The sequence below is a fragment of the Gekko japonicus genome, unplaced genomic scaffold, assembly GCF_001447785.1.
Source record: "Gekko japonicus isolate JY-2015 unplaced genomic scaffold, Gekko_japonicus_V1.1 scaffold1789, whole genome shotgun sequence".
NCBI classification, from domain to species: Eukaryota; Metazoa; Chordata; class Lepidosauria; order Squamata; family Gekkonidae; genus Gekko; species Gekko japonicus.
The window spans coordinates 294,231-319,955 of NW_015176026.1; the positions used below are offsets into that span (position 1 = coordinate 294,231).

Below are 25,725 nucleotides of genomic sequence, written 5' to 3' on the forward strand. Positions count from 1 at the left end.
ATCTGGTTATGAATGTCTGTTGGGGAGGGAGACCTTGCTCAGACATTGCTTGATGTGGGTTCTTCCTGCAGCAGCCTGGCTTACTGTTCCCTTGCCTTTTGTTTGTTTTGCAGAACCGTGCCTCTGATCACACACCCAAGGAGTAGTCATGCATCCCTACTTGTTGAGGGATGTTCCGGACACTCCAGTCTGCCGAATTTCCACCCCAATGAGACAGTGATGATGGGACACTGCTGGTATTTTTGCCTTGGAGAGGAACTCTGAATGGATTTGCCATGGTGACATGAACAAGACCAGGATGGATAATGGACTGCCAGAGGGGCGATCCAATGTACAAGCTGCCTCTTAGTGAAATTATCCTTAGCCTTTCCTGTGTCAACACCTGGAGGGAGGGGGGCAGGGCGGGTGGGGGGGAAGGAATCTGAACTCTCTTTCAAAGCAAGGATGACTTTGTTGGTAAGACTCCGGAGGAGTTTCCGCCAGGTGTCTCCTCAGCTGGTGCTGTTCCTGCTGTTTGCCTTCTGCCTGCTCAGTGTTTTTATCTCTGCATATTATTTATATGGGTGGAAGAGGGGACTGGAGCCCTCTGGGGACATCCCCAGCCCAGACTGCGATGAACCGAAGGTTGCCCCTTCACGCTTGCTTCCATTAAAGCCCATCAAAGTGGTAGATTCTTCTCGTACGGACCCTTTGGTTCTAGTGTTTGTGGAAAGCCTTTACTCTCAGCTGGGCCAGGAGATTGTGGCCATCTTGGAATCCAGCCGTTTTAAATACTTGACAGAGATTGCTCCGGGGAAGGGGGACATGCCCACACTGACAGACCACGATCGAGGACGCTTTGCACTGATCATCTATGAGAACATCCTGAAGTATGTGAACCTGGATGCTTGGAACCGCGAGCTCTTGGACAAGTACTGCGTAGAGTATGGTGTTGGAATCATTGGCTTTTTCAAGGTATTGGTTTTTGACCTGGAGGAAAGCATTTGCAGCACGAGAGAGAAGGGGCTGCTGAGTCCATTAACTTTGTGGGATATTAGCTGCATCCATCTGTGGAAAGCAGAATGTTCTTTGGGCAGGTACAAGTGTGCCTTGATCTAATCCTACAGCAGAACAAGGTAGATAAAATGAGTGCCGCACCACTTCAAGTAGTAGGGTGTCTGTATGCCATTTGTTGAATGTTCCCCTAGATCAAAAATTCCCTGTGAATTGAAAACTAGCACAGCAAGAAAAGAGCTAGGCTAAAACCTCTTCTCCCCAATATACTTATTTTCTGCTAGTGGGGAGTGTGTAAAAGGGGGAAGTATTAAAAACTATTGGTTTGGTTTCATTTTTATTCTGGTCAGTGACACCACCCCAGCATTGTGATTCCTCAATCCAACTTTATTTTTCTGCCTACATCCAGATTGTCTCCCCACCCCAGGACTGATGGAGGGCTTCTGTGAATGAAATTTGGGCTTAGTTCCACTACTAAGAGTGGAGGTCAAAAGCACGATGTCTGTCTGTCTCCCAGAACTCAGAACCTTCTAGAAACTGGTCAGCTGATTCAGTGCCAAATTTGTGTCTGAATATGGTGTTATGAAAACCTTTTAGGATGTGAGTAGTAGGAAAAGTATTGCTGAACTAGTCCAAAGTCACAATTCATAATGAACAATTCATCTTTAGTTACTAATAACTCTAGAAAGTTATTAGCGCTTGCAGTCATCCCTTTCACAGTTGTTTTTTCAACAAAGTTCCTTCTGACAGAGATTTTAACTTATCTGTGTGGAAAAATCCCCCTGTCCTGTTTCTTCTCTCCTGCCCCTCTACACAGCAATAGTACTGAGAACAAATGGGGCTTTGAAGGCTTAGTCTGATAGGATGCTTCTGGCATTCAGTGTCATTTACTTAAATGGCTGTGCCTAATCTATCTGTTTTCCAGGACCTTGTGGCAGGTGTTTTTATGAAGGTGCTCTTGGTTTACTCAGGTTTAAGGTCTAGGCCCAGGAAGATCAGCGCTCTGCAAGATGTCAGCCTTCCTTAGACACCTCCTCATAGTCACTCCTCGCTGTTGAATGGCCTGATATCTTGCCAGTGCCAAGCTGATAACTAAAAGTGCTGTGTTTTTAACTGGTGCCAAGAGCGGATTTACAAATCTGCACCTTTTCAGATGAAGCTTGGCTGCCATCGCCTGTAATTTTGCTGGTGAAAGTACAAAGATGATGATAATGGCCCTTTGGGGAATTAGTTAATGTGTGAGAACAAGCTTCAGCCGGAAGCAGGAGGGGGGTGCAAACGTCACAGTGTCTTTGCTCAGCACTTGATAACCCTACCCTATTCTGTCTTTCCTTGGTGGTTTCTGAGGGATTCAAGACTGTTTTGACTTTCTGCATGGTGGAGGTCAAGGCAATTCTCACAGTAGTTGCCTGAGTCTATTGCAGTTTTCTGCTTAAGAGTGTAAGCCAGGAAGGTTAAGAATCAAGGGCAGAAATTAAGTGATCTGAATGGGGCTTCATTCTGAAATTCCGGGGCTGTCCTGCTGTTTTAACGGACACTTCTGCAGGGTGATCTTTTTCTCTTCTGAGTTCCCTTTTGCTCACTTGACTCATGCCTGTGAAAGCTGTTGCTATAATCAATCTGTTAAGTCTTTTAAAATGCCAAAGCAAAGTCTCTCTCGCTTCCTGTCCTTCTGTGTTCCAGTCCACTGATAAAAATTATATCTTTGGTAGAGGTATGGTTGGATGCTTAGCGATATGGGTATGCTATGATTTAATCCTCTTCCAGATGTATGAAAAATGTATCTGGATGCAACTGGCTTTTGAAAAGCTTTATTTCATCTCACAAAACAGCATCAGTTTTGGAACTCATTGCTCAGTCCTGTTGGAAAGTACATGGACCACACAATGTGTATATTGTAATAATAAAAACTGTTTTATGCATGGGCCCTTTCTCTTGACATAAATGTTGGAAGGAGGAGGCATGCAAGAGCTACTAGTAGAATCAGTGTTCCAGAGTTCACAGTCTGCAGATCCCATCTTCTGTGAAACTAGTAGGCTTAATGTAAAACTCCAGCCACAAAGGTTGTTGACCTAAACAGTTCTATGCAGCTGTTTCAGCAAGGCACTCTGATCCGGGGGGAGGGGGTTCAAGGTGGTTGAGTACATGCATGCTAAGACTTGCTTTAACAGCTGGTTGGTGGGTGTGGGTAGCACCATGTTTATCCTTATCACATATCCCTGTCCTACAAACTTATGGAACCAGCAGGACCATATGATTCAGACAAGCAGCATGTAACCCTCAGTTGTCTGCACAGCTATGTCCATAAGAGAGCAGAAAACAACAGAACGAGTTGGTATTTAGAGGTCACTGTAAGATGGCTGTTTGCTCTAAGACACAGGGGCATGGCACCTTCACAGCACCATCTGGCTTAATCTGTTTGGAACAGAAGCATAGAGAGAAGTAGTAGTTTGATTTTAGTTCTGGGCTTGTTTCAGAGTACCATTCTTCAGTCAATGGTCACTGTAAGATCAGTATTTTACATCTGTTATAAAGGTCAGAGCCACTGAACTAGGCCCTTGGGAGGGATGCATCCAGATGTTATGTGACTAGGCCTTGACCTTTTGTAATGGGAGCCAAGACATGGAGTAAAACAGAGGTCTTATAATCTTTCAAAATATAGCCACTAGATTCTTGTTTCTCTATAGCTAGGGATCCCAGCCCCCCAGTGGGGGCAGGGGACCCTCCAGCTTGGTGGGCTCCTTCCCGATGCCGGCCAGCTGGCCAATAGGGGAAGCCCCTCCCGCAAATGCACGCTCCCCTGACTAACTTCTGGGTAAACCGGAAGTGCATCTCCAATGTGATGGCATCACTTCCAGGTGACGTCATTACAAAAGAATAATGGCCCATCCAGTCCAACACTGTCACACAGTGGCCAAAAAGACCCAGGTGCCATCAGGAGGTCCACCAGTGGGGCCAGGACACTAGAAGCCCTCCCACTGTTGCCCTCCCACTGTTGCCCCCCCCAAGCTCTAAGAATACAGAGCATCACTTGCCCCAGACCAAGAGTTCCTATCTGTATTTTGTGGGTAATAGCCAATAAAATCACATCGGGGAAGCCAGGGCAAAACGCTGTGGTTTTGAGGTCAAATTAACCATAGAGTTTTGCCCCCACCGAGATGACGTCACTTGGAAGTGACGTCATCTCCGGGGGGGGGGGCCTTTTAGTTTGGCCGGAAGTTGCTCTGTGCAAATTCCGGTCTCCTAGAAGTGCCCCAGGAGACCCTCGCTGGTCAAGTGGCAACCCTATCTGTAGCAGTTCTTTATGCCAGTAATCTAGTGCTTGAGGTCCCGATTTGAGGAAATTGTGAGGTTTGGAATTCTGTAGAATAGTTTTTCTAGAACATTATCACATCATGGACCACCTGAAATTCAGTTCTGAACATTGTTGTCACATGATGCTATCCTATTGCCTCTGGTTTCCATTGTCACATTCCCTGTGTTCTCACTATTAGCAGCCAAGAAAGTTCTTCTGTATCATTTAACTGTAAAACTGAGAAATTGTGAACATGGTTGAATGATCTTCTGCACCAATACCCAGCATGTCTGGGGTAAGGGCTAACTTAGCATTAAGGGCCCCATACAGTCTGAAACTATTTTATAGTTATGCTTAATTGCTATTATCTATTGTTTTAGCTGTACTGTCGTAACCCGCCCTGAGCCTCCTACACTCAGGGCTGGTTACAACAGTACAGCTATATAACAAATAATGAAATAATACAGGCCAGGCCATTCTGGTGCAGCCATGTCCCCCAAGAGAGGGGAAAGAGACTGAATGGACTGGGCATTTGAAGGTCATTACGGAATGGCAGTCTGCTTGTTTTGGAATAGGCCCAAAGTCTTAGTTCTTCTAGATATTGATATATGAATCATATTGTTAAAGGTGCCTCCTTATGGCTGCTGCTGTGTTGGTTAAAGAGCTGTGAAGATGGCTGGCTGTGCTTCCTTGCAAGGGCAGGAAGAGGAGCAGCCACTGAGTTTGTGACTTCTGCTTCAGACCCAGGTTGCTTAGCATGAGGTTGGGCAGAACCTAGTATAAAGTGCTGGCTAACTGTTTTTTTAGGTACTGGATTCCATTGCCACTTCCTTCCTGGTATGGCCACATCGTAGCAAGTGAGCCCTGCAGCAAGGGCACCAAAGGCTATCCAACTAGATGTTGGTATGGCTTGGGCTTTCTGAGCTGGCAGTACAGCCTGGCTACTGTGAGTTGCAGCAGCAGTATCTATATCTGCTTTGAGCTGATCATTACTGATAATGCGTACCCCATAATGTGGAATTTGCAGTTTCATGGAGAGAGCAAGTTGTAACTGGGACTCTTAAGTGTGTTTTAGTTTTCCCTGTGAGAAAAAATGGGGGTCCTTGGGTTGCTAAAATTAAAGTAACGCTGTACTAAGAGGTGTGGTCCTTGGGTTGCTAAAATTAAAGTAACACTGTACTTGTTGTATTCCATATTACTAGATGACTTTTACTTTCCAAATGTAGAAAAATCTCTCACTGGAACATTTCTAATTTTGATCTGGCCTCGACGCAAGTTTCAGACAAGCAAAAGAAAGCTTCAAAAGTAACTTCTGCAGATCATTATCACAAGATGTGGTTGATAGCCACTGGCTTAGATAGCTTTTGGAAAAGGATTAGATGTATTTGCATGAAGGATGGATCTGTCATCTGCCATTAACCATGATATTTGAGTGGAACCTCCATGTACAAAGGCAGCATGCCTCTGGATTTCAGGTGCTGAGGATAAACAAAGGGACAGGGCTATTGACATTTCGTTCTGCTTATGAGCGATCCTAGGGCACCTCACTGGTCATTGGCAAAAGTAGCTTGGACAAAATGGATGATGGCTCGATTCAGAAAGGCCATTCTTGTGGCAGTTTTGTGTGTGTGGCACTCTGTTCTTTAGAGACGTTCTGTACTGAACTCTACAACATGGCACATTGTGACCTATAAGCCCCCTAGTCCTTGGTTGTGACGGTTGCCTCACATTTCTGGCCAAGCTCTCATTTAGTTCATGTAATCTCTCCACAGGCCAATGAGAACAGCTTACTGAGTGCTCAGCTGAAAGGCTTCCCCCTCTTTCTCCACTCCAACCTTGCGCTTAAGGACTGCAGCATCAATCCCAAATCTCCGCTGCTGTACATTACGCGGCCCAGTGAGGTAGAGAAGGGCCTGCTTCCAGGGGAGGATTGGACAGTCTTCCAGTCAAATCATTCCACCTATGAACCTGTCCTCCTAGCTAAGACCAAGTCAGCAGAATCCATCCCACACATGAGCATTGATGCTGCCCTCCATACCACTGTGGTACAAGACCTGGGCCTCCATGACGGCATCCAGAGAGTCCTCTTCGGCAACAACCTCAACTTCTGGCTGCACAAACTGGTCTTCGTGGACGCGGTTTCTTTCCTCACTGGCAAGAGGCTTTCCCTCCCCCTTGATCGCTACATCTTGGTAGACATTGATGATATCTTTGTTGGCAAGGAAGGCACTCGCATGAAAGTGGATGATGTCAAGGTAATTATAGCCACAGCTAGGTATTGTGCTTAATGGAAGGGTTGTGGAAAGACTCACTGCTCTGTGGATTAATTTCTTTTTATCTAAAGTCTAGAGATGTAAATCTGCTGCACAGGGGCTTAGAGCAGTGACCTGAATCCATCATGTGGATTCTGTTGCCTGGGTCTAGGCATCCCTTCTAGAACATTCATTGTGTTTCAGTCATCCTCAGGATTTAGAACACTGGAAAAAGTGACACGTTAAAATGCAGACTATATAACCAGGTGATCTCATCCTCATGAAACTTTTATCTAGAGGCATGGTATCTTTTTCAGAAACTTGGTGGTTCTCAACTAACAGCTTAAAGCATCAGTTGCAAATTACCTCTATTAGCATTGCTAAAAATAATTGTACAGGCAGAAATGTACAATTGAATTTCTTTATGGTTAAATTAGAATACCTAATATCTTGGGTTAAGACTAAGTACATGTACAATTTATTGTTGTATAAAAATTTTCTGTGTCTCATGAAGTGGACTGTATACTGCAAAAGAACAGTTTTCTCTTGTATTCTAAAGATGGAGGCATTTAACTGACATTTAAGAGCAAGAAATACTCAGTATCAGTCTAACTTCTGTGTAATTCTATTGATTCTTTCTGCGCAAGCTTTAAACCTTGGGCATGTTTTAGCCAGTAAATAAGTATGGGCATGCATGGATATACTGGGCAACAAACAGAACATTTGGCTACTTAAGCACATGTCTGCTTCCACTTTTAATTGGGACTACAGAATATTTGTAACGTAGCCAATAGGTAAATGTGCAACAACTTGCCTTATTAAAAGTGGAGATTGTTACTGAACCTGGTAGATAGTTGGTGCAGTTTGGTGTCATGGTCAAAGATTTAGCTGTCAGCTGTTCCTTGAACAAAGCCCTAAATATCCCAAGGGAGCCATTGTGCAAAGTTTGAATGGCTTCTGTGCCTGATGAAAAACTGTGTTAAGACCTTGCCTACTTACACATGGTTTCTTTCCGTGCCCATCTTCTCAATTGCTTGTATTTATCTAATAAGGGGTAAGTCAGCCAGTATGGTTTCTGTTCACACAAATCGTCCTAGGTCCTCAGTATCAGGAGAGGTAATGTGTGTATGCTGACATATTGGATTATTGGCTGACAGCAATTTTATTGTTTGTCTGGGAGGCTACAAGATGTATTTCGGGGGGGGGATTATAGCTTTATCTGCCCAACTAGGCGATTTTGAATGAAAACCTCACCTCATGTGACTTCTCACATACAGATGTAAAAACAACTGGCCCTAAGGCTTCCTCGTGTTATACTATCGACATGGGGACCTACTGCAGTGTTGTTTCTTCCTATGCCGCGAGAGTGACGTGAGAACTACCGCATGGAGAGAGCCTGCACTTTGGAGCCCTTCCTGTGCCAGTGTTGCTCTGCTGAATACAGGGCAGCAGCTGCCTTGGGGACGAGCTGCAGCCAGAGCTTCTGAGGCTCCTCCTGTTACTCCAGTGATGTGGGCTGGAGCCATGCTGCAGCTGCTCCCATGTCACTCTTGTAACTTGAGAAGAGGATCTTTGGTGTCATCCAGACTGACTCTCTCTCACACACACTCTCTCTCTCTTTCTCTCTCTGTGCACATGTGTGTGTGTTCCTGAATTCATGGGGAATCTGCAGGATGCTGGTTAGCTTTTCACTCATTGATTTTTTCACACACACACATATATATATATTTTAAAAAGTAAAGTATACTAGCAAGGGGATACAAAAGAAAAAGAGGGATTATAGAACAAATTATATGTATCAAAATTATTATGCATTGCAAAATATACAGAACAGGAAAATTAAATATTTCTCCCCAACATCCCCTTCATTATAGTTTTTAAGACATTTTCTATAAGGTAATTCACTCATCCATTTTTAATTGTTTTGGGCTTAGAGTGGTGGGCAGTCTGCCTTGTGGAATACAGGAACACAGATTGTTGACATAAAACTTTATAGAATGATCTGTAAACACTGCCAGCCACAACCATGGGCCAAAGCTGGGCTTGGAAATGGGATTGTGCAGCCCAGTGAACTGCACTGCTAAACTGCCGAGGTGTCTCGGCTTCCTAGGTCAGGGCAGCTATGGGCTGTGTGGCACACCCAAAGGAATCTGCCTTCGCTTTCTGATGCTTCCGGGCTTGCTGTTCAACTTGCCTTTTGTTGTACAAACACAGGGCATCAGTAAACAGATCCTAAGCAAATACCTGTCTTTTCCTTTTCCCTCTTCTAGGAATTAGACTGAACAAAAACTCTAGGGCTGTGGTCACACACGCTAAATAATCCACTTTCAATCCACTCTCAGTGCACTTTCCAACTGGATTTTTACTGTGTGAACTGGCAAAATCCAGTTGGAAAGTACATTGAGGGTAGATTGAAAGTGGATTATTTAGTGTGTTTGACCACAGCCTGTATGTGACTTGTGTGTGTGTGTGTGTGTGTGTGTGTGAAATAAAGAGATTATTAGGCACACTGATGCCCGAAATACCTAGCGAACGGTAGCAAACAAATTAAGTTAGTGTCAGCAGTAGTTTAAGGCCATGTGCTGCCTTATATGTACACTGGCAGAAAGAACACTGTAGTACAAGAAATGCTTTTGCAGGCTGTGTGCCCAACTGTGGAATGTATGTATGTGGTGTGCTGCATATTTTATAACTTAAAACATCCTTTTCCCATACTGCAGGCTTTATTTGACACCCAGAATGAACTGCGGACCCACATCCCAAATTTCACCTTCAATCTGGGTTACTCAGGGAAATTCTTCCATACAGGTAAGGAAAGGAGTTTTGTTGCCTTCCTGTGGTTTGAACTTGATTTCACTTTTTTTGCAATTACTGAAGGCCGAACTAGATGTGACATGGGGGATCAATAATTAAGATCTCATGCTGTTCTTTAAAAGGCTAAAAGTAGCCTGGGGGAGGGGGAGACCAGCGCTTCTGTCAGTATCACAGCACTGGAGGAAGGAGGTTTGATTCTTCTCCTTTGCAGCATTCCCTTCCCTCTTTCTGGAGCTGCCGCTTGCCTGTATGTCAAACACTGAGGTAATTAGATAGCTTCTGTCTGTTTCCCCCTTGCCAGACAAACAGGTCATGGGGGGGGGGGGAATGGTGAGGTGATCATGCGTCTTTTTTATTTTGCCCTGAAGCACACCATTTGTGTGGCAAACTCTGACTTTGCTAAGTATATAAGACATTAAGCTGCTACTAGTGATGATATATGATAAAAACAGAGGGAGAAATGTGGTAAGATTCAGTCTACATTTTTTTTACCTCAAAACGTCCAGTTTATGGCAAAACAGTGTGGCAAAGAGTTTGGAGTGGTTTGAGTCTGTAAGGGTGGTGGTGTTCCTTTTGATGTATTCAGCCTCTTATTAGTGATGTTGATGGTTTGGGCCTGGCAGGTACAGATGCAGAAGATGAGGGAGACGACCTGCTGCTCTCATATGTGAAGGAGTTCTGGTGGTTCCCCCACATGTGGAGCCACATGCAGCCTCACCTTTTCCATAACCAGTCTGTGCTGGCGGAGCAAATGACCATGAACAAGAAATTTGCTGTTGTGAGTAAAATGCTGTTGGGAGCAGAGGAGGGGAGCAGGGGTGATACGGTGAGCGAAATAGTAATGAGCACTAGGGTGGTCCTCTAGTCTTGGTGGCTACCAGTTGACCATCCAAAACCTGGCATCCTCCCAAGGAACTTTGGCTTGGATCCTGAGCCTTGCGTTCTGTTGCACTGTGCCCTTCTGTACTGTGAAAATAGTCCTCCATTGTGCAGACTACATTCCTTTTGGTGCCAGGGCTTCTGCTCAAGCAATGTGAAAAGCACCTGGAGACAGAGGGATGTGTTCCTCAGTGGAGAACTGATTCTGCAATAGGCAGCAGCATTTAGGATCCAAGCCTCTGTTACTGAATAAGTTTAGCATGATACTTCTCAGAGGGCTTCCTGTCACTGCACAGGTATTGTAGCATTGTAAAACTAGAGACTGAGTATTCCATTCCCTCTGTGGCCGCACAGAGTAACAGCACTATTCCCAGAGAACTGGGACATCTACATGCCACTTGGCTTCATGTTACTAGTATTTAATTTAAGAACACCAAGGACTTCTATCCCATTGTTTGTGCCAGTTATTTCCAACTTTTCTTTTGATGTGCTAACCTCTTTTTGCCTGTGTTTTTGAAATACTTAGTTTCACAATATCCTTACAGCCTAGTCAAATTATGTTGCTTTAGAGTGCATGCTACTCAAATTCCTGAGTCCAGTGACTTTGACAATTAGCCTCCAATACGTTTAGTCCAGTTCTTAGACCTTTTGATAAGATGGGTGCTGCCAGGCAGCTGGTTCTTAACAGAGCCCTCCTTGGGAAGTCTACTTAACTCTTCCTTGTACTCTTCGTTTAGTACAGGAAAGACTCAGCTTGGACAAATGTCCTTCAAAGAGCAGATACTAAAGATTAATGATTGACTCTTGTAAAGGAATTGAGTTACAGTTATAAACCAGCATGATTTGCAAGAAGAGGTAATTTGTTTGCTGTTATAAGAACTAGAAAAGACAAGAATGGAAAACATAACAGTTATCACAAGATAATCCTTAAAAACAAAACAATTTGGCATATTATTTGATGACTATCTGCGTTCCACAGGGACTTTTAAAAATGTAAGTCATGGATTTAGCAAATAGGTTAATAGGCTGTTTCCCCCTGGAGTAGCTGCTCAAGTACAACTCAGAGAGCCTTTTGGCTATAAAGCACAGCAGAAGTGTGTGTGTGTGTGTGTGTTTAAATAAACCGAGTCCAGAATGTTTGTCATTTATCCATCCATGGAGGAAAGGCAGTATAAAAATATGATAGACAAAAATGAGTTGCCTTCTCTCCTCTTAGGAGCATGGTATCCCCACTGACATGGGATATGCTGTGGCACCCCATCATTCAGGAGTGTACCCAGTCCATGTACAACTATATGAAGCATGGAAGCAAGTGTGGGGGATAAGAGTCACAAGCACCGAAGAGTATCCTCACCTCAAGCCAGCTCGCTACCGACGTGGCTTCATCCATAATGGAATCATGGTAAGTAGAAAGGGTATCAGCTTATTTCAAAGTTAACTTGTTTTCATCCTCCCACTGTTTGTACACCATCCAAATCTGCTAATACATCAGCTTGGAAGATAACCAGTGGCTACATGACACAATTTAAAGTCTGGTTAAATGCAAGGTGTCACTTCTCTGGATACCTAATAGGAGTTTAATCTGTGGTGATATTACTCCAGAACGATATTGTGTGGTTTAAATACAGATGTAGCTAACTGTTAGGGACTGCTATTGTATACTGTGCTGTATACCTTCAAATGAAATTGTAAGATAATTTTTTCCCCATCTTTGGAGGAAAGGAAATGGAAAATAATTCCTACCACCACCACCACCACGCACAGTACTCTAAATTCATTAATATTTGTATGCAACCATTGTTTAAAGGATTTCTTAGAGATCTGTTAGCCTCACAGCAAGCCTCTGAGCCAGGCTGAGATGAGAAATAGTAGCTATACTCAGATGTTGTTATGAACCTTGGTCTGTAAATAAACCATGGTTAGTTCTGATGTCTGAATGCTAACCATCCATTGGCATCAAACCAGGATTTATAACTGTTTTATTAACCACAGTTTATATTAATTGTAGTATGTTATGATATGTTTGAATTCACAAACTACAGTATGAGTTACTGCCCCTTAAGACTATTAGGCCATAGAGGTAAGCAGTATAAGGAAAATGTCCTTTTTCCTGAGAGGCAGAGAAGGGGCACTGAACTGGGATACATGCAAACTGGGATTTGGTTTTTTATGACCAGGCAGAGTAACCAAAATTTGTTGTGTTGTTTATCACTAGGGGTGTTAAAAAAAATCAGTATTTTTCAGTTTGAGCAGGGGAAAAAAAATATGATATTTTACGATATTCCCGAATCCTAATACTGGCATGGTATTCAGATTTGAGATTATTCATAAATCCTGAATTTTCTGGCTTCCTTATACCCTATGGGGACCATTATAGTCAACGGTCCCCATAGGGTATAATGGAGAATTGATCCAAGGGTATCTGGGGCTCGGGGAGCGGTTTTTTGAGGTAGAGGCACCAAATTTGCACCATAGTTGCTGGTGCTTCTCCTCAACTCCCCCCCACCCCCAAGTTTCAAAAAGATTGGACCAGGAAACCAAAGAAGGTGCCCCCAATCTCCATTGGTTTTAATGGAGGGGAGGAAAGGTGTTGAAAGGGATTGCAGTCCCTTTAAATGCCTTCTCTAAGTCACAAGTGAACTTCAAAGGCATTTAAAGGGCTTGCAGTCCCTTTAAACACCTCCAAGCACTGAGTTCACTCAGAAGGCGTTTAAAAGAACTGTAGTCCCTTTAAACACCCTTTAACTTTGACTGTCTGACGGTCCCAAAAAATCCCAATTTTGGGGGGATTTTTGGGGCTTGTTGTTGTTCAGTCGCACAGTTGAGTGACTCTTCGCGACCCCATGGACCACATCACGCCAGGCCCTCCTGTCCTCCATCGTCCTCCAGGGCTTGCTTGGCCATTACCCAAATCTATATCCAGCTGAAAGAATAGCCAGAAAATACTGATAAGGTATTTTTCGGATTTTTTTTTTTACTCTGATATAGCCGAATGCACACTCCTGTTTATCACAATATATGAATGCTGCTAGTGACTTTCCCAGTGAGTGTGTAGTTAAAGCAGAGATAAGAACCCTAGGCTTTCTGGTTTCTAGCCTCTGCAATACCACAGCCTTCCAATGTGAACGAGGAGCAAATCAATATTTCCCCTGAGGCTGAATCTAGCTAAATGCTTATGCTGGTTCCTAGATTAGGTCAGGGAGAAGAATAGGGCTGTGTTTTGGATGGTATCAATAATTTAGCAGTATTTTTTTTTAAAAAAACAACTAGGAGAACAGGAGAAGTGTCAATTAGTTGTAGAATCTGATGGAGAAGTATGTGTACAATGAAAAACATAATAGAAAGTTTGCACGACTGAGCACGTCAGCAAAAGCAAGAAAGGTGCCTCAGGAAAAAAAGAGCTTTATGGTTTTCAGACAGGTGGCTGCAAATATCTGTGGAAGTTTATTTACTTTCAAATTTATAACCTGCCTACTCAGTTTCAAAGGTCTCCAGGCAACCCACTGTTTGTTTTTAACAATCATCATACAGCTTGTGTCTAAAACAAAAATCAATCCTCTCCATAAAACTCAGTTTTAAAAAGTTATTTGCAGCAGAAGCAGCACAGCAGTGTCTTCCAAGTGCCCAGCAGGTATTGTCAGTACTTTTCCAGGTCATCTGATAAAGAGGGTGTGTGTGTGTGATGTAAACCTGTTGCCTCTGTCATGTGGCGGAATTCCCTGATCTGTGCACTCTAGCAAGAGGTTTCTGGTGCTGGCTGTGCAATCAACGCATAGTGTCAAACAACTGTTGAAGGACGTGGTGTGTATTGGTCAAACAACCACGTGTGTGAAAATGGATCCTTTGGAAAGCTGATAACTTGGCAGACATGCCCAGAATTTGTAAGGCGAACAGGAATGGGCTGATGTCTTCTCTCTTAAATCACTTTACTATATATTATATGCTTCCTTTCCCATCTTTCGGCAGATTCTCCCACGGCAGACATGTGGCTTGTTCACACACACCATATTCTATAATGAATATCCCGGAGGCTCCAGTGAACTGGATAAGATCATCAATGGAGGCGAACTTTTCCTGACTGTGCTTCTTAACCCCGTGAGTGCTGCCTGAAGGAGAAATGAGAGGCCCCCCCTTTTCGCAGGGTCTAGGGGAAGACATGTGATTGATGGCATGAAATGGGGAGAAATGTTGTTAACAGGGCTGGTTTTCCAAACTCTTTATTCAGAGCGGGAATGAATGCCTAGTTCTGGCTTTTCCAGGTGTCTAGGCCCTTCTGTTCTCCCTGCTGACTTTGGCTTGCTTATTATTTGTGTTCAGTTTCCTGCCGTGTTATGATTTTAGATAGAATGTTGAATGGGGGCGAAGGACTTTGTGTTTTAATGTGGGTCACATGCTCTTTCTCTCAGGTGACCTGTTTTGTTAAACTGCTCCTCAAGTCATAAGTACGTCTCTGCTGTGATACACTATATTTATTTTTCCTCTCTGCTTGTGTCATGTTATTGGGCAAAAGGTGTCAATTTATACAGGATTACTAGAGGATATGGATTTAGCTGAAGGATTTTCAAAGGAGTTTCCATTTTTAGTTTAGAAAAAAAACCTAGTAAGGAGAAAGAAGAGATTGGTAAAACTAAACACTGTGGAGTAGAACTTGGATGGTGGGGGGACAGCAGATTTGGCAACAGATTTGGGGCATATGGTGAGAAATTCTGTTGTAGACAATGCATAATTAAGTTACAGAGTGCATTGCCATAAGGCACCATCTTAGGTGACTATAGAGTATGATCGCTCTCATCTGTGGTGGTCTTAGTTGCATAAAGGAAAAGTAAACGATGAATGGTGAGTATCTTTTTGTTTTTAACCTAAGATGGAAATAGTGGAAGATGGCAGACAAGAAATGGAACCTTCATATTCAGAGATAATTTACCTTTTATTTATCAGATGTTGGAGACAAATGGGGGTATGCCCATTTCCACCACGTCCAATTTTGTAAGTTACCTTATCAGGTCTGCTACTGATGGCAATGCATGGGACCTTGTTCCAGCAAAGCAGGGCGTGTGTTTTCAGCTAGTTCATGCATCACTGTAAAGCCTTCAGTCCCCATCTTCCCACAAGCCCTCCTCTGGTTCAGTGTTATAATTCAATCTTCTAGGGAATATTAATAGACATTGTGACTAGTACAATACTATATTGCCTAAACGTGCCAATCGATTCCGATTTTTTTTTTGTCACCCCCTCTTTTTCTCTTCCCTCAGATCAGTATCTTCATGACTCACCTTTCCAATTATGGCAATGACCGCCTGGGTTTGTACACCTTTAGACACCTGGTCCGTTTCCTCAACTCCTGGACTAACTTGAAATTGCAGACACTGCCACCTGTGCAACTGGCACAGAAGTATTTCCAGATATTCTCAGAGGAGAAAGACCCTCTATGGCAGGTGGGTCCAAATGACTCCAGTACATGTCCACTGTGTTGTTCCACTGGGATTTTTAACAGTTCTTTTGGAAACCAAAAGCCACGTAGTTGTGTTTTATGCTGAGGCCCATCAGAATATGAATCCACAGCACCCAGTGCAGCCATGATAAAAGTGAGCAATCTCTTGGTAGCAAACATGAACAGCAAGAGCGGCTTCACAGTGTTTGTGTAATAGTGCTAGACTTGCCTGTTTTGGCTGGTTTCTGTTCTCCCTAGTTGCAGTTGACATCAACATGGGCTGCATGTCAAATCTGGTTACTGGCTGTAGTTGTAACTCTGAACACTGTGTAGGAATCTATTTTAGTGGTTAGATTTCTGTACAGTTCTTTGCTTGCTTTTGGAGAAGGCAGGGACTGCAATAAAGTTTGGGATGTGTGTTTTCCCTCCACTTTTAAGATGGGGAAACCCAGGTCATTTAGAGCAGGATGTATGCAGCAGGCATAGAGTGCTCGCATAACAGGCGAGGTCCTTGTTCTTGTAGATGGATGTAGGCTGTTCTGGCTTTCGAACAATCTCTCAAGAACAGAACTTGTAGTTTGTGACCTAAAATACTCCTCTCCTTTCATGATGTGTCTGATACCATCCCTGTCATCTTTCAGGATCCTTGTGAGGACAAGCGCCACAAGGACATATGGTCCAAAGAGAAGACCTGTGATCGGTTCCCCAAGCTGCTAATCATTGGTCCTCAGAAGACAGGTATGTTGTAGTCAATGGATTGTTCTGTGTGCTTGAACCCTTTAATTCCATCCCCACTCCTGTTTCATCTTGGGCTCGTTGTTGGGTATGAAGGAAGTTCTGTCTCTGTTTATAGTATCTGCCTGTTGGAGGAAAGGCCATTGCTTTGTCTTGGTTTTTGGAGCCATTAAGTAATCCATTAGCCACATGCTATATCCACTAAGAAAAGGCCATAGTGAAGCTGGAATAAGAGTTGAAATCTAGGAAGTTGCTACCCTTACTATTTATGGTTGAATAACAGTGGCAATAGAGGGAAAAATCTGAAACCATGGGTATAAATTGGTCTGGTGATACCTGACTGAAGCATTTCGTTGGCCTGAAATAATTAGATTAAGCGCAAGCAGAGGACCGGATTTTTGTGGATGAGGGTGGAAAAGTGGTGAACTCTCAGAGAGGCCGCGTATGCCAGAGGCTGGGATGAACTGCTGCTGTATATTGCAAATGAGGAGCAAGGTCTGGCGGGAGGAGGGATGTCTTTAGAGCACAGAAGGGATTTGAGAATTCCTGGCAGCCTTTCAGGGATAAATATGCAAAGTTTTATGTGCCTTAATCCCTTTGAGTTCTTGGAAGATCACGTCGGCTGGCAGAAGTGTGGCAAACCAAAAGGGGAAGCCCAGTCTCAGTTTGGTGTATTTCTCTCTCCCCACCCCCCTTCCCTTCTATGTAAAGGGACCACGGCCCTCTATCTGTTCCTGGGGATGCACCCTGACCTGAGCAGTAACTACCCCAGCTCAGAGACCTTTGAGGAGATCCAGTTCTTCAATGGACATAACTACCACAAGGGCATTGACTGGTAGGCTTTGTTTTTCATTTTATTTTATGCAGGCCCCACTTGCCAGGAGGGTGAGAAGCAGCATGTGCAGGGAATGTGGCATGCGGGGCTGGCAGCCGAGCTTTGAATTAATTGTCGATGGCGCTGTATCAAAAGCTATTTTGCATCTGGGTATTTTTCAGTGCATTTAGCCGTAGGTGCTGGGAAGTACGAGAAAAGCCGAGCAATGGGGAAAGAAAGAGGCTTCTTCTTTTTTTGCCATGGCAGCAGTGCTGAGCTGGGCTAGCCAGGCTGCTCCCCCCACTTTGTCTTCAGAGCGCCCCGAGAAGTGTGATGCACAGAACTGGTTGGACGTGTTTTGTCTGATCTGCGTACTGGGAGGAAGCTTCCCTGATGCTGTCTTTTAAGCATATCTTGTTTTAATGGGCCTCAGCGTGAGCAAATGAGGGAAAAAATATATCGTGTCCAATGTATGATGTTAGTGTGATGACTAACAACAGCAAACTATTTACTGTTTATCAGTTCCTATGTATTCGCTGCATTGCTAGGACAGCAGTTGCCAGGACAGCAGTTGCCTTCCCCCCTTTTTCATTAGCTTAAGTTACAATGTTTACTTGTTACTTCAGTTGAAGCCCCCAGTGGGGACCCAAAGCAGCTTGTGTTGTTCTCCTCTCCTCCATTTTATCCACACTACAACCCCCTTTGAGGTACGTTAGACTGAGGCTGCGTGACTGGCCCCGAGGTCTTCCAGCAAGCTCCCATGGCAGAGTGGGGATTTGCACCTGGGTTTTCCAGATCCTAGCCAAGGCACCCTGGTCACTCTACCACGCTGGCCGATAGCAATTGATCTTATCACTTTATGTGATAAAACACAGCCTGTGATTTAAGAGGAAAGCAGAGTAGTATTTGTTTGACGCACAGAACTGGTTGGACGTGTTTGTCTGATCTGCGTACTGGGAGGAAGCTTCCCTGATGCTGTCTTTTAAGCATATCTTGTTTTAATGGGCCTCAGCGTGAGCAAATGAGGGAAAAAATATATCGTGTCCAATGTATGATGTTAGTGTGATGACTAACAACAGCAAACTATTTACTGTTTATCAGTTCCTATGTATTCGCTACATTGCTAGGACAGCAGTTGCCTTTCCCCCTTTTTCATTAGCTTAAGTTACAATGTTTACTTGTTACTTCAGTTGAAGCCCCCAGTGGGGACCCAAAGCAGCTTGTGTTGTTCTCCTCTCCTCCATTTTATCCACACTACAACCCCCTTCGAGGTACGTTAGGCTGAGGCTGCGTGACTGGCCCCGAGGCCTTCCAGCAAGCTCCCATGGCAGAGTGGGGATTTGCACCTGGGTTTTCCAGATCCTAGCCAAGGCACCCTGGTCACTCTACCACGCTGGCCGATAGCAATTGATCTTATCACTTTATGTGATAAAACACAGCCTGTGATTTAAGAGGAAAGCAGAGTAGTATTTGTTTTTATTTGTTTTAATTATTATTAATAATTAAAACAAATACATTCTACTTTGAGCAAAGTGAATTTTGGAAAAATGACTAACAACAACCACCACCAAAAACTTAAAAACAGAAGTTAAAAATACAATAAAACCACACCACATCTGTTAAACTGAAATAAACATACATCACAATAAACCAGTAGCAAATCCAGTGGGCCGGAATTATGCATTTATGCTAGGAGCAGTTTAACTGTAATAATAGTAGTCTTGTGGGGTCTAAATGCTTGCAATAAAGGCATCAGGTAAACCTCGGTGGGGGTGGGTTCAGAGATGTTGCATCAGAACCAAGCTGCAACTACCTAGCTCATCTCAAGAGGAAGGCAAGATCATGTAGAAGAGCCTCTGAGGGTGTTCTCAGTAAATGCTCTGGTTCATACAGAAGTACTGTGTTAGTTCTGTAATAACTTTGTACATACACACTGTTTTTTGATACAGGTTTTTTAAAAAAATCAGGATGCTTCTAAAATAGAAATGGTTTAGGATTTCCTGAATCCTTAATTTTTAAAAATCCAAAACACAGTTATATATCAATATGAAACAAAACACTAGAGAAATAGTAGAAACAGTTTCTTCACTGCCTTCACCCATCTTTCTCTTCTGCCACTGGCATCTCTTAAGGTATATGGAGTTCTTCCCCATCCCCTCCAACACCACTTCGGACTTCTATTTTGAGAAGAGTGCCAATTACTTTGACTCAGAAGTGGCGCCGAGGCGGGCTGCCGCACTGCTTTCCAAGGCTAAAATAATCACCATTCTCATCAACCCGGCAGATCGGGCTTACTCCTGGTACCAGGTAAGCCTCCCTATTGTATGGCCTTGAAGTCTGTACCTTGAAATTCTGCTGTGGTATTGTGTTTAAGACCTAGAAGTGAGATACTTTTTAATTGAAAGGAAGCATATAGACGACAGCTTCCAGCTGGTTTCTTTTCCTAGTTAATACATTCTAAACTTCTGTCTCAACAGCACCAGCGAGCACATGATGACCCAATTGCCCTGAAGTACACCTTCCATGAGGTGATCACAGCTGGGACTGAGGCCTCACAGAAGCTCCGCACCTTACAGAACCGCTGCCTAGTACCAGGCTGGTATGCAACCCACATAGAACGCTGGTTGAATAATTTCCATGCCAATCAGGTAAGAAGGACAAAAGGGCTGTATTATCTTTCACGAACCGAACGTGGGAGTATTTGCCTTTCAGAGAGGAAACATTTGAGATGGTTGGCATTGTCACACATGAGGGATTCTCCATAGGTCTTAAGGACAATGCATACATAACTGGAGTGGTGACTGAGCCATATTTTTCTGTGGCTGGATTCCATGCTGTCCCGAGTTATAGGCTGCACCGGAATGATAATTTCTGCTAACAGAAAGCACTTGTTTTAGTGGCATAGAACTTTGTGCCTCCCCCTTCTCTGCTGCAGCCCACTGGTCCCCCTAAAATGTCCCAGGAACATCATGGGGACAAATTGGTGGTTTGTGGGGTGGGGTGGGGGGGTCAACAACACAATCTTCCCAGTCGCCAACCCCCTGCAGTTCCTCTTCTGGCACAAGAGTGATTTTAAAAATCCAGCCATATGGCAGTTCCTTCCATTCTGTTTTTATACCTGCCTTCTTCCAAAGAGCACAGATTCTTTGTGTAGATGTGGTTCTCCCATCCTCCATTTTATCATTGCAACACTATGAGGTAGGTTAGGCTGAGAGAGGAATAACTGGCTCAGGATCATTCAGTAAACTTTGATGGCAAGTAGGAATTTGAACCCGATTATTCCCAGTCCTAATCCTGTACCCGGACCACTATACCACACTCGTTCTGCACCCGCACATTGTATTTATGTTCAGTGCTTGTTAAATGTTTAAGGGGATATTAAGAATTGGCAATTCTAATGGTCTGTCCCCAGTTATTTTCTCTTTGCATTTTCTTGGACTGTAAAAAGGAATCCATTCACTCAGCCTGCTGTACTTCGGGCTGCAAAATGAGAACACCCTTCTGTCAGATACTTTAGACGCAACAATTGATGTATCTAAGAAAGCTGGCTGGCTTGATGCCTCCAGCCACCTCTGGGTTTCTGGCAGCGGGTGCTGCCTGCTGACATCATCCTCAGGCACCTCTTTCCCCACAGCCTACCTTGAGCAGCTGGAAGCCAGTTTTGCCAGAGGGCTCTTGGGCAGCTGGCTTGCTTGTCTGCCTGCTGCAAAGAAGGGCTCTTATGAGCTGGAGGAGGGAAATGGTCCCACCAGGCATGGGAGCTGTTGCCATGGTGTTCCCAGTGGGGTGGGTTTGGTTGCTGTAGATTCCTTTTGGTGTAGGAACCAGAGCAATAAGTGCGAGCTTCTGGGACATTTGGTTCCTCAAGAGTGCTGATAACAATGCTTTTATTTTAGGTATGTAAAAAAATGCATATCCATACCTTCTTTTTTTAACCACTCCATCTTAATCTGTTGGGAAAGACAAGTATAGAACGTTGACACGATGTACTGAGCCTTGATAATGCCCCTTCCTTCCTGTCCCATTGAGGAAAGGAGCAGTAGAAAGCTGGGTTGTCAACAAGTTCTGCTTTCATTTATAGCTAAGGAGAGGAGATGGCTGTCAGTGGGTACTTTGTACTTGTACTGGGCTATGTTAAGCTTCAAATCAGAGTTGAATTTAGTGAGCCAACTTCATAGGTTTCTTGTGTGTGTGTGTGTGTGTGTTTGTTTGTCTTTTCAGATTCTTGTTCTGGATGGCAAGCTGCTACGCACAGAACCAGCCAAAGTGATGGAAACAGTCCAGAAATTTCTCGGGGTAACAAACATCATAGACTACCACAAAACTCTAGCGTGAGTCCATCCTTTTCCTTGAGTTACTTTAGTCCTTTAAATCTTGCGCCTGTTCATGTTTATAACTTACATCTCTCTTCTCCCTCCCTCCGTCCGCACACTCATCCAGCCTGATTATTTAGGTTTTAATTTGAGATGTGAACTCCATGAGTTCTCAAAGAATGAGTACTCAAAGTGTACTCGAATCTAGACTTCCTCCGCTATTGTGGGTACAAATACAATTCTGGGGCTTTGCTAACCTGCCTGCCCAAGTACTATTGTGGCTTTTCAGGACAGGAGGGAACTAAATTCATTGTGCCCTGTATTCAGAGGGCAATAACGGTATCCTTAGTTCATGGAGTTCTGTTACCTATGGCTCAAACCATAATTTAGGGCCAAAATGCATGTAGCAATTCTTTTTTCCCTGTAAAGGTGTTTTGAGGGGGGCCAGGTTGGGAATGGAAAAGGCCAGCAGAGGGGAACACTTAACTTTTCTCTGCCTGCCGTTCTGTGCTCCAAATGCACACCAAGCAGTCCCTCCCTGATAATTTCACATTTATGCTTGCACCAATGCACACAGGCTGTGGATTCCTGTCTATGGTGATGAAATTATTATTATTATTATTATTAGTAGTAGTAGTAGTAGTATCATCATCTTCTTTATTTATAGCCTGACTTTCTCACTGAAACTCAAGGCAGATTATGAAGTGTGATGAAAACAATTCAGTCAGACAACAGAGATCTCTAATAAACTAAACAATGCAGTAGTGCTAGGACTGGTGGTAGTGGTACAGTGGCTGTGAAGGGAAGAGTAGGCATGGTGGTGTATGGTGGTTGAGTAGGATAGCGGAGGCAGGATGGAGTTGGTGGTATTCATATTTTTTTTTGCTCCTAGACTGCTGTGCTCTGATTTCCCTTTCCGTTTATTTCATAATTACATTATCAGATTTGTAATGCGACTACATTAATGCTAGATCTTGCTGCTCAAAATTAAATAAATTCATAATCCCTGAATTGATTGGCCATACCATTGTCACTGTATTAATGCTTATTTCACTGCACTGGTTTGTCTTCCTTTTCAGTTTACCTGTAGCAACCTGGAAGATTTGTGTGTGTGTGTGTGTGTGGAATATATATGTGTGCAATCTTAATGATTGTTTATAAAATTGTAATGCATATTAGAGTTTTTATTTTTATTGTGATTGTTGCATTATAACTCTGATTTTGTTGGTATTTTGGTGTTAATTGCTAAGGCTGTGAGCTAATGCAATAAAGCTTATGATTGACTGATTGATTGATGTAGGTACATTATGGTTCCCAGTGGAAACATAGGGGTATTTAACCCCACAGAGATTCATAATCGAGGACAGCTGAAATCTCATATGGAGGGGGCTATGATTAAGCTTGGCTTTCATCTCCTTTGCTTCTTCATGTACCTTTACAGTATGATCTTGGCTTTGATAAATGATTGAAGTCAACATGGAGGTATTGTGGTTGATGAATTCTTAATTCTCTCTCCATTGAAAAATTGTGGAACCAGGCGCAGCTTTCAAGTAAACCTCGACCAGTGTTGTCATGTAGTATATTTTTTCCTCTTTGAACAAAAATATTTTTGCTGTATTTTTAACATATTAAAATATTTAAAAAACCATGAAAAAGTAGTGCTAGGACTGAAGAACTGGAAAACAGTGCAAGCAAACAAAAAGCTTTCTGAGGCAACAAAACAGTCAATAAAGGCAAGAAGATAATATGATGTCTAAGATAATAAAGTGGTCTGAAGTTTGGTATACCATACTTGAAGTGAAGATTACGAAGATAAAAGACATTGCAAGGTTACAAAGGTAGAAGACATTGAATTGCGGTAATTTGGGGAAGCAGTGGCCAGTGAAAGGGTCGATTGTCCCTATGCTTGTGAAATATCTCTTCATGGGGGAAAGTCTGCCACTGAGGGGCTGTAACCTCTTTTGGCCTTAGATTTCACTGACCCTTCCTTTTCCCCCTTTATTCATAGACCTGTGGACTTGTTTCTGAATAAAGAGTATGGCTGATGGGGAAAAAACTGTGGATGGGTGTTGATTTCCAGTTCTCTGAATAGGAGCAGTCACAAATTTTGCAGCCTGCTACAAAGCATTTTTTTTTCTTTCCTTTTTACCGACGTCAACTAAGTCCATCAGTTAGTTTTGGGCAGTACAATGTATGACAAATATCACTGTAAAAATATCTGATAGCTAGCTTGAAAAGAAGATATGCAGTACTTGTAAATCAAATAGCGTTGAATGCTTCTGAACAAATACTTAAAATAAAAAGCAATTAAGTGATAAGCAATTAAAAAAAAACTGATTACACAGTATGTTTCGATTTAGGGGAGGGAAAGCCTCTAAATCAAGAACAAGAGGCAATTTGACCACAGCTGCTGCTTTTGCTCCCAGCACTTTGAAAAATCTCTGAGACTATAAAATTAGTAGGACAATTCAGAAAGGCAAGTGTTAAAAGCATGGGAATATCTTTCCTGCCACATCAAAAAACAAAAAAACAGAAGCTCTAACCTGTGATAGGTTTTCTAGCATTCTTTCTAATGTCTTTATACTTTTGCCCAACTGAACTAACATGGGTGAATGATGATAGGACTCATTTCATATCTCTATTTGGTAAAATGGTGCTAATGTTTTGTGTGTGTGTGTGTGTGTGTGTGTTAATTGTTCTCTGTCCCTGTTGCACTGGGTTATTGCCATGTATCACAATCCAGCATAGTTTTAGTTTCTGCATTTCTTATGTAACAGAAAACTGTCCTATTTTTTTATTAAAAAAAAATCCCCAAAGGGCAAGTGAATTTGCTTGCTCATTCTTCTTTGGGGTTCGTCATTGCAGGTTTGATCCCAAGAAAGGATTCTGGTGCCAACTACTGGAAGGTGGGAAAACCAAGTGCTTGGGGAAAAGTAAAGGAAGGAAATATCCAGAGATGGATTTAGATGTAAGTATATAAAAACTGCCAAGAGCTCTTCCTACTCATACTTTTTTGCAGATGCAAAGTTTGATTTGTGTAACTACTGAATCTTTGATTTCCAGTGTTCTGCACAACTTGCACTCCATTCACATTTTACATTATCAGTGCAAGAACAGTGTTCCTGAGGTAAAATCTCACAATCTGTATAGTAAGGAGACAGATGAAAGCCTTGCGGGCAATAGGGAGAAGCTGTGTGGGCCATTCCCCCCTGTTTCCTCAAGATAGATCTGCAGTATGAGAAACACACAGAGCTTTCCCCCCTCCACCTCCTAATTTTGCATCCCCACTGGTTTTCCCTGTAGATCCAGAAATCTTTCTGAGCTGTCACTGCTTGGGAGTTCAATGTGCCCAGAATGCCTTAAAAAGTTACAGTCAGACAAGCTCAAATGTTAATCTGGTTATGGTATCAGTTTGGTATGTGCTGTAGTAGTTTGAGAGCAAGCTTGTAAAAAGAATCTTTAGGATGCTGTGTGTCATTAAAAATTGAATTTGTTTGCAAAGAAATTGGAATTAATGTGACTTTATGTTTAAAGAGGATAAAAGTGGTGGGGGAGAGTAGAAAGACAGAAGATTCTGTAGGCCTTTCCTATGTTGCCTCATGTAAGACATTAAGCTCCACAAGGATCCTCAAAAGCTAACATGGTTCTTTTGAGGTGATTTCAAAGAGTTTGCAAAATTTGAGTTTGGTCAGATCTTTGGTAGTGTCTGGCAGCTCAAGGTCTCCATGTGCTGTATCTAGATGGGCTTCTGGGAAAAGATTACCATTAACTTTCTAGGATCTACCAAAGGACCCCTCGTGAATCTCATGGATTCCTTCTGTGTGGCTCGAAGCTTCCCCCATCAGGACTGCGGGGAAGTACTCCTTAGCCAGTTAGATGGAGGACTGAGAACAAGCCAGTGCTAGAACTGTAGGTAAACTCTCACAGATTAGTGGGAATTAACTTCTGCTTTTCTGAATGATGGAGAATGCGTCTGGCTTCTTGTATGAGATGGGATTCCTATGCAGTGAATCTGAATGCACAGAAATACCAGGAGACAGATGCTTAGGTCTGGGTCTAAAAAAGACAGATTGAGTAAACATATTTCTAAACTTTTAAATGCCAATTAACTTACATTTCTATCACCCTGACAGAATTGGTGCAGGTGACACGATCAATGTTCCCTCTAAGCTGTAGAGTCCTGAGAGCAAAAATTCTAC

General features: G+C 43.1%; 1 protein-coding gene and 1 pseudogene across 2 annotated transcripts in view; both read left to right on the forward strand.

The window, feature by feature from the left end:
• Positions 1–429: 429 nt before the first annotated feature.
• NDST1 (N-deacetylase/N-sulfotransferase (heparan glucosaminyl) 1) overlaps positions 430–25,725 on the forward strand; it is a 31,582-nt gene continuing 6,286 nt past the window's right edge. The window contains exons 1-13 of one of the 2 annotated variants that reach the window (XM_015426606.1): positions 430–954; positions 6,061–6,543; positions 9,261–9,348; positions 9,978–10,132; positions 11,450–11,635; positions 14,200–14,328; positions 15,486–15,668; positions 16,306–16,402; positions 17,111–17,234; positions 19,346–19,520; positions 19,691–19,861; positions 21,435–21,544; positions 24,392–24,494. In XM_015426606.1, the coding sequence (XP_015282092.1) occupies positions 445–954; positions 6,061–6,543; positions 9,261–9,348; positions 9,978–10,132; positions 11,450–11,635; positions 14,200–14,328; positions 15,486–15,668; positions 16,306–16,402; positions 17,111–17,234; positions 19,346–19,520; positions 19,691–19,861; positions 21,435–21,544; positions 24,392–24,494 (2,514 nt within the window). In that variant the 5' untranslated portion in view covers positions 430–444. The remainder of the gene's footprint in view (positions 955–6,060; positions 6,544–9,260; positions 9,349–9,977; positions 10,133–11,449; positions 11,636–14,199; positions 14,329–15,485; positions 15,669–16,305; positions 16,403–17,110; positions 17,235–19,345; positions 19,521–19,690; positions 19,862–21,434; positions 21,545–24,391; positions 24,495–25,725) is intronic. The other variant, XM_015426607.1, reaches the window with a different exon arrangement.
• Positions 22,381–22,995, forward strand: LOC107123368 (annotated as a pseudogene).